The 8,978-nt window shown below is 56.2% G+C and overlaps 1 protein-coding gene across 1 annotated transcript; it reads right to left on the bottom strand.

The window, feature by feature from the left end:
- Positions 1 to 7,203: 7,203 nt before the first annotated feature.
- On the bottom strand, positions 7,204 to 8,697 carry LOC133900231 (uncharacterized). The gene is made up of 2 exons (XM_062341347.1): positions 7,779 to 8,697; positions 7,204 to 7,544 (listed from the first exon to the last, which is right to left on the bottom strand). The coding sequence occupies exons 1-2, from the start codon at positions 8,695 to 8,697 to the stop codon at positions 7,204 to 7,206; spliced, it is 1,260 nt and encodes a 419-aa protein (XP_062197331.1).
- Between the last annotated feature and the right edge of the window lie 281 nt (positions 8,698 to 8,978).

Below are 8,978 nucleotides of genomic sequence, written 5' to 3' on the forward strand. Positions count from 1 at the left end.
TGTTCATGAAACTCTTTGTTTATTCTATGATGTTATTCTTAGTCGATCCCTGGTCGCATATCAATGTTGTTGGAGCAAGAGTCCATCTTGCCTCAGCAAGTACGGCGAGAGTTTTTTCTAAGAAGGAGACTCAAGCATGGAGACGAAGTTTGAGAGGAAGGAACACCATGAATATATTGATGATAAAAAATGTATCACTCTAGAAAGAGTATCACAGCGTGACTTGGTGTGCTTTCACCTTTGTGTCTTTTTTTTTGCTGCCCTTCCCCAGAGGACCCTGGCCTCCTATTTATAGAGTCGTATGTAGCTTAGCATACTATAATGTATAAATATCTGGGATCTGACCGAATTACTGATTCTTATCCCGAATAACTACCATCTACCTAATCGGGGAGATAAATATCCACCGTGGTAATTATCGTCACCTCCTCACAGACAAAGTACGACCGGTGCTTCCCTTTTGGCAGATCTTTCTTGAAGCCTGATGACTCACACAGTAACCTCCGGGAAGCCAGCTCGGGCAGCGGGAGGTCGAGGCCTTGGGAGGCCGAGCCTTTGGGAGGCTGAGCCTCCAGGAGGCGGGACTTTGGAAGGCCGGGGCTTCGAGAGGCCGAGGCCTTGGTGACCGAGCCTTCGGGAGGCTGAGCTCCGGAAGGCTGGGGCTTTGGAAGGCAAAAGCTTTGAGAGGTCGAGCCTTTGGCAGGCAGGGCTCCAGAAGGCCGGGGCTTCGGGAGGCCGAGGCCTCAGGGATCGAGCCTTCGGGAGGCTGAGCTCTAGAAGGCTAGGGCTTCGTAAGGCGGAGGCTTTGAGAGGCCGAGCCTTTGGGAGGCAAGGCTCCGGAAAGCCGCGGCTTTGCAAGGTGGAAGCTTTGAGAGGTCGAGCCTTTGGGAGGCTGAGCTGATTAAGCCAAGGGGCCGTCGGGGGTCCTTGATAATGACCCCCAACAGTAGCCCCTCCCAATGGTGGCCAGCGGAGCGGTCAGGCCCGCGGTTCCTTCCCGGCGGTCCCTGGCTCATGGTTCAAGAATCACTTGGCTTGTCCGGGACGGTTTGACCCGGGTGACAGAACGACATATTGGATGACGTTGGCGACAGGGGGCACTGAATGCTCCCTGGGAAGAGGTGTAGTCCTGCCCTGTCAGGTGGGGCGTGGGACACGTGTTGTCTTGTCATTGGGGGCTCAAGGGAGTCAGTTTCGCTCCCCCATGATTTCGGCCTGGCAGGCAAAAGGACGGCATATGCGCCCGCCGCCTGGAGTGGGCAAGTTGCTCCCTATTTATAGAAAGAGGGGGATTGCCCAGAGCAACCTTTTTGCCAACTCCTCATTCTCATCTGCCTTTATCTTCGATGCCTTTTGGTTTGTATGAGTTGTCCTTTGATCCCTACTCTTCTTTCTCTCGTAATCCAGCGCCTTTCGCCATCCTCTTGCGGTTCATATGGCTGGCTTGAGTACCCCGAGTGAAGCCGAAACTCGGGCGACGGGGGAGATGGCCTAAGTAGCCGCGACGGGGGACCCTTAGGTGGTACTGGCTTTCCCGTTGCTGATGGGGCTGCCGCCAGGAGTGGAGCTCCGACATGCTAGTAAAAGCCACTCCCGGCAAATCACTGCGCTAGGAGCGTCTGTCATTGGTGACGAGGAGATTGATCGAATGGTTAGGGAGGGGAAGATTCCCTCCTGAGCTATCGCTCGGCCTTCGTAGGGCGAGAAGGTCCCAAAGCCCCTAGCTCATGAGGTCGTGGTGTTTGAAGCCTTCTTCGAGGTGGGCCTAGGTTTTCTCTTAGTGCCTTTGCTTGAAGAGGTGCTCCGCCACTTCTACGTCGAGCTTCCGCAGCTCCATGCCAATGCCATTGCCCATCTGGCCACCTTTGAGTGGGCCATGCGGGCGGAGGGGTGTGAAGGGAGGGCGGAGTTCTTCGCGGCCCTCCACTTTGCTAGCTGCTAGTCGAAACTGATCAAGGTTGAGGGGACGAAGAGGCCCCTTAGCTTTGGGAGTGTCAACTTCCTGATATGGCCGCAGTATTGTGATGCCTTCCCGGCGAAGGCCATTAAAAACCGATGGTATACTGGATGGTTGCGGTGGTGGTTTTACTACAACGTCGACCCTGCATCGCCCCTTTACTCCACGAACTGGGATATCGCATATGTTCCGGAGCCGGAGACGGGGATTACGGATGACCAGTTCGCCTCACGACTGGCCCTTCTCCTGAGGGTGGCCGAAAAGATGAGCATGCGTGACCTCATGGAGTTCACCGTGTTGCGCGTCCAACCCCTTCAAACGGGCTGGAACTGTGTCTTTAAGCAAGGTGCGAAAGAGTGGCCGAAGGTGTATTCCGGCCCGCCCGTCAATGCTGGTGAGTTCCCTTTGTAGTTTGGTTTTTGATTTGCCGATGTGAGCCATCTTTTTTCTTCCAGAGAGCTGCCTCCCGCTGGAGCGCACGGCTGAGATCACAGAGGTGATCCTAGGCACCCCTACTCTCATGGAGAGGGAGCGACGGGTGGCCCTAGCACGGAGCTGGGAGCGGTACAACCATGTCTGCTTTTACCTCAGTGTGGGGGCTCCGGCATGGCGAGATCCTCCAGAGCCTAGGGCTGCTGGAAAGCAAGCACGTGCAGGCCCCCAATTCATGCGAGGACACTCCAGGCCTGGCGGCCTTCAGCATCCGGAGGCTCGCATACTGGTTAGACGACCGAGTTGTCGGAGGTGCCCCTAGTTCACAAGAAGCGCCTGAGGCAGGTTGGGAGCATGAGCGATCAGTCCGAAGGCGAGGGCCAGGGTGGCGGCGATGACCGGGGGAAGGACCGGGCCTCCCCAGATATTACAAGTCACGGCCGGAGCCAATGGGGAGGCATGACCTCCGTGGACTACGACTTCGATATTGTTACCTCGGATGTTGAGGATGCTATGGGTCCCCCTGTAAGAGGTTCGGAGGAACCAGGTGTGATTTGCTTCGTTAGTCATATCCTGTTTTTGGTCGTGCGCTGGGATCTTGATTTGTGTTTCTTTTCTGTAGCGACCTTCAAGGTGGATGCATCCTCGACTCCACTCCCCGAGGCCCCAGAGGCCCAACGGAGATCGGGGACTCCTCTGAAGGGGTCTCTAAGGCCGTCCCGGGGGACGTGGTTTCGTTCTTGCGGGGTCCCGAGCCAGCTGGTGACCTACTCGTGGCGGCTGGTGCCCGAGGCACTGTGCCCTCCGCCGAGGGTCCCTTCAGAGCGGTTGAGGGGAGCCTTGGCCTCGGGGTCTTGACCCCAGACAACTTCGTGCTGCGTCTGGAGGTGCCAAGGGCCTTCGCTGCGGCCTCCTCTCTTCTCCGGAGTGGAGAGGTCGAGCGATTGTTAGCCTAGCATCCTCTGGAGGAGCTGGAGGCGCGGTTGGTACCGGTGGCCCTTCAGGTCAGTAGTATTGGTTATGATTTGTCGGGTCCGGTGTTGGGTCCTGAGTAGCTCATTCTGTCTTTTTACATCTTTTGTGGTGCCTTGTAGTAAGTAATTTTGACGAGGGCACTGGGAGGTGGCAGGCGCCAGACTTTTGCTGCGACCCGTGGCGAGGTTGAGGGCCATCACCAGGCCTTGGAAGAGGCCCGAAGACAGGCGGAGTCCGTGGAGGGATGTCTTTGGGAGGAGATGGTTCTTCACGAGCGTGCAGAGGCTGAGGCGTGGAACGCTGCCGAAGACCTCCGGGAGGCGAGGGAGGTTGCTGATGTGGCCAACGCAGCCCAGTGTCCGCCGAGAGTAACGTTTACACCCTTCGGGTGTCGGCAGTAAATATGCGCGGGAGCTAGAGGAGGTTCAGGCATCGGAGGGGGCACTGCGCTTGGAGTGCAAGCAATTAACGGTGCTTGCATCAGAGGTGGCCCGAATTACCTCTGATGCCTTGAGCGGCCTAGGAGCTCGGTGCCCGCCACTGCCCTCCGACTCGGAGGCATCGGTCATGCCACTCTTCTGGCTTCGGTCATGGTTAGGGCCGCAGAGGTCAATGCGAGGTCCAACGCTCGTGTGGCCACTGCGCTTCAGCTGACCCTGCTGCACCAGATGGGGGTTGGTCCCTTCGATGCACTGGAGCAGCAGGTGCCGAACTCCATGGTCGAGGCCTTCCAACCAGAAGCACCTCCGACAGAGATTTGCACAGCCCTGGAGAGCTTTCGTCGCGGCGTATGGGTGAAGCATGGCTAGAGTGTGACGTTACGCTTCATGGCCGGTCAAGGGACTCCGGGTCCCTCAGGGGGCCTTTGCCCGAGTTCTTTGTTGGGAGGTTTGGTCCTTCACCCGGAGTCTACGGGCGCTTCGCGGCCCTTTGGGGAGCTTCGTCTAGCGTTGTTGCCCTGCTGGAGCCGAGCGTGGATGCCCGGAGGTGTAGCTCTACCGTGGGCTGTCTTTGTTTTCTTTTTCTTCCCGGGGACGGGGGGTCGAGTTCTAGCATGTTGACTGCCTCCTTCTGCTTCATGTATATAATCTTTCCTTTATTTGATGGAAACTGCGCCTATCCTCCTGTGGTTTATATGTATTGTTTCTGGAATGTTTGTGCCTTTGAATTTTAACCAGAGTCTGATCTACATGTACAGGTATGGCGACCTCATCCGTATCTTGGACAGTGCCTCTAGGGAGGGATCGAGTGCGTCTGGAGCATCGAGGGTTACTCCGTTTGTTCGTCGGCGGAGTCGTTTCGTTATGCCCCATGATTCCAAGGGCGTATTGATCCGCAGGTGGCCGTCGACGTCTTGGTTAAGGTCAAGCCAGAGGATCCCTCGGTGTCCGCTCCATATGTATATTTTGCTGCAAGAGATGACTGATGTTTGGCCCTGAACAGCCCGGGAGGTTGCTAGCTCACTCTTCTTACAACGCTTCGTCCTTCCCCGGGGTTCTGATAGATGGGTGCCCTCGGAAATTCTCAAGTCTATCTTGGGTGAGGTGAAGGTGGAGGAGGTACAGGCCACGGAGGCCTCGCCGGCGGGACAGGAGGAGGAAGATATGGACTTCTCGGCCTTCGACTCGTATCCTTTCCCGGCGGATCCTTCGTCTTCCCGAGGATGAGTCTCTGTTTTTGGCAGTAGCCCTTCTTGTGGAGGGGGCTCGCGTTGGCCTCCTGTGTGTAGTTGTCAGGGATGACTCTCCAGATCCCGCGGTGTGTCCGAGAGGCATGGCGGTCGGGCACCCTCGTCTTCCCGTAGTGGTACAGGGGGGCGTAGTAGGGTAGCCAGTTTGTTGGGCATAGATTCGATATACAGCGGTTAACTGTATAAAAAGACTCTTTGTATGTTATGTGTGTACAACTTGCGTTGTGTTTAGCTTGTTGTTTTTGTTTCTTTTCCTCTCCCTTTTTTATGATTGATTGCACCAACGCTTCGCTTGTGCCCCCTGTCCCAGCCCCTTTGCATCCTGTGGCTACTCAGCGGCCACGGGTTGCGAGACTTCGAGGGGCATCGGAAGGGTCGGATGATAGAGACTTTTAGTCGTGCTAGTGCTGGGGTGTTTATCTCTTCGTATTGTTATGCCGCAGAAGTGTGCCTCGGCTTTGCGAATGGCCTCGAGGTATGTTGTCATGTCTGGATGCCAGACTTGGAAGTCCTTGTTGATGTGACCGGCGATGATCTGAGAGTCGGTACGAATAATAACTCTTGTTGCTTCGAAGGCTCGGGCCTTTCGGAGGCCTAAGAGGACGGTCTTGTATTCGCCTATGTTGTTGCTCGTTTTGGAATCTAGGCGAGCAGCGTATTGAACCCGCTGGCCTGTGGGAGAGATGAGGACTGCGCCATCTCCGGCGCCCATGGAGCAGTATGCTCCGTTAGTGTAGATGGTCTGGATGTCTTGGGTAGGTGTAGTGGTGGGTTCAGTAGGTGCCGGGGTCCATTCGGCGATGAAGTCTGCCAAGATTTGGGATTTGACAGCGGTGCAGGCCACAAACCTTACCACAAAGGGGGCTAACTCTACCACCCACTTGCCGATGAGTCCTGTCACCTCCCAATTGCAAAACATGTCGCCAAGCGAGTACGAGGTTGGGACAGTGATGTCGTAGGCAAGGAAGTAGTGCCGGAGCCTGCATGAGGCCATCAGCAGGGCGAGGCTATTTTTTTGAGCTCAGTGTAGCGTGTCTTGGCCCCAGCTAAGGCCTCCAAGACGTAGTATACAACCCTTTGAGTGGGGTGATAGTTACTTTTTTCCTCTCGTACCAGGGTGGCGCTGATGGCGGACGCGGAGACGGATAGGTACAGGAGTAGTCCTTCACCGGGGAGGGGCATCGTGAGTCTTTTCAGGTGGGAAAGGTGTGCCTTTAGGGCCTCGAATGCCGCCTAGCAGTCCGGTGTCCAACTAAATGGCTCAGAGCTACTTGAAAATGAAAGTCCTGCTGGGGGTGACAGCTACTTGCAGGTTGCTTTGGTTATACAAGAATGATATGGTATTTGATAAAAGAAATATTTCATCTCCTTTGTAGGTTGTCTATCTTTGTACTCACTGGCTCCGTACCTAGGTTATATTATAGAAGCCAGACTCTTGGGATACGGTACAGTGGCATATCATCATTTGGAGAGGGTGGTCAGGGAGTGTTTTATTAAGTTTTATGGGTGGTGGCCTAGTTGGAGGATCGGAGCGCTTTAACATCCCTTGTCTTCACCTATGTTATTTTTATAGTGTTTTTTGTCTTTTATTTTTGGTCGTGTGAAGCTTCTATGCAGAGGGTGGAAGTGTTCTCAGAACGATTGTATTATCTTGATGTAATTATCTGAGTTCAATAAAATATCCTTTTATCGGCAAAAAGACCACACCATATTACTGTATAAGACTAATCAACATCTATCATATCATGACAACATGGATCATCGATCGATCACAGCAAGACGAAAGTACGAACCACAATCTAAATGAAGATACCGGATCATTAGTTCAGTTTCCATGCAAATCAAATTCTAGGCTAGGCTCTATTGTTAAGGAAAAACCGGAGCAGTAACACACACATATTTTCAAACTGCATTGTCCATTACTTCATTCACTCTAAGATGTCATAAACGGCAGCCATTTCTGCCTTGCAGTTAACGAAAACCGACAGAATACCACAAACCACAGGAAATCAGTATGCAGGTTCAGCAATTGAAATACTTGTGGATCCATCCTAGATGGAAGTGATTTCAAGAACTATTCACTCTGAATGCAATCAACAACTATCCCAGCACGACAATTAACATGACCTCAAACTAATCAACTCGAGGATCATAGCGTAGCCAAAAACCTGTCGCCTCTAGGGAGAAGCCAAGCCGGTGAAGAGTAGTCCGATGGGCCTTGCGCCGGGAAGCAGCGATGGGCACGGCGTGGTGGCCCTGCCGACCACATTCCGTTGTCACTGCAGGGGTACTGCCTCTCATTGGCATCGCGGAAGATCATCATGTCGTCCCCATCGTCCATGAAGTAGACGCCGTCCTTGAACCCCGGGTACTGATTGGTCTCGTAGGATCTGGAGCAGCCTCGCCCGACGAACAGAATCCGGCCACCCAGCGTGTGCAGCTCGCTCCATGACCAGGGGTACTCAACCGCTGCAGGGAGGTTGTAATCGGCGTCGGCGTTAACGTCGTCGGGGTTGTCAGCGTAGTGGTAGTCGTCGTCGTCTGTATCGGGGTTGTCGGAGTAGTGGTAGTCGTCGTCGTCTGTATCGGGGTTGTCGGCGTAGTCGTCGTCGTCATCAGTGTCAGGATTTTCAGCGTAGTTGTCGTCGTCGATGTCGGGGTCGTCAGCGTAGTCGTCGTCATCGGTGTCAGGGTTGTTGTTGTTGGCGGAGGCGGAGGCGGAGGGAAGCTGCGGTGCAATCACACGGAACACCTTGAACGCCGACGTCTGCGCCTGCTGACCAGGATGAGGCCTGAACCTGACGACCATGAGCAGTTCCCCGCGGGACACCACGAGGTAGCGAGCGTAGACGTACTGCTCGTAGGTGCGCCCACCGGGCTGGAAGCGGCGCAACTCCCACGCTGCACCGAGGCCCCCATTCTGATACAGGATCGGCCTGCCCACGCGGATGTGGTCACCCTGGGTGACGAAATGGAAGGCTTGGTCGTGGTAAACGACGTCCTCCACATCCAAGGCCGCCTCGGTCGTGGGCGGCGCGATATCGAAGACCACCCGTGCCCCCATGCGCCAGAGCGCGAAATGGCAGCGGAGCGGCGGCACGGTGGGGTCGGCGTCGGGGTCCAACCAGTAGGCGACGATGCCGGCTGCGACGCAACGCGGGTCGTCCGGCGGGTGCGAGAGCGCGGCGGCGAGGATGGCAATGCCGTAGAGGCGCGGGTCGTTCCGGAACTGGAGCGCACGGGGGAGGACGTGGACGCGCCTGGTGCGGACGTTGACGAGCTCGTGGCCGCGCCACTGGCGGAAGGCGAGGAAGAGCCAGGCGCCGTCGTGGGAGCCGAAGCAGCGCGCCCCGCGCGGGTGGACGGTGAGGTAGTGGTGGACGCGGCGGCAGCCGCTGAGGACGCAGACGACGCGGGTGGAGACGTCGGCATCGGCGGAGGGCGAGGGGAGGAGCAGCCACGGGAGCGGGTGCGGCGGGGCCGGGGGCGGGAAGTGGGCGATCGCCCGGCGCCACGCGCGGGAGACGAGGGGCACGCGGCCGCGGTCGAACGAGCACGGGACGCGGGCGAGGATCTCGTGCAGCGCGGCGGAGGGGAGGCCCGCCAAGGACGAGGGCGGAGGCTGTGGCGGGGTCTCGTCCATGGGTGCGTGGGAGAGGATGGGTGTGGCTGCGGACTCGCTGCTGCTGCTGCTGCAGTCCCGCGGGCTGGTGGAAGAAGAAGAAGAGAAGGCGGTGGCGAAATGGGACGAAGGCGTTGGGATTGGGTTGGTGCGGGATTCGGATCAATTTTTGCTCTAGAAGCCGGGGGAAGAGGAGCGCGCGTCTCGCCGTTGCGTTGCGACTTGTGTCGCAAGAAACATAGGAGAGGAATATTCATTCCCACCTTTTTCTTTCAGTTTTTTCCCATTCAATTTCTATTTTT

This window comes from Phragmites australis, chromosome 19 (genome assembly GCF_958298935.1).
Source record: "Phragmites australis chromosome 19, lpPhrAust1.1, whole genome shotgun sequence".
In the NCBI taxonomy this organism is placed as follows: domain Eukaryota; kingdom Viridiplantae; phylum Streptophyta; class Magnoliopsida; order Poales; family Poaceae; genus Phragmites; species Phragmites australis.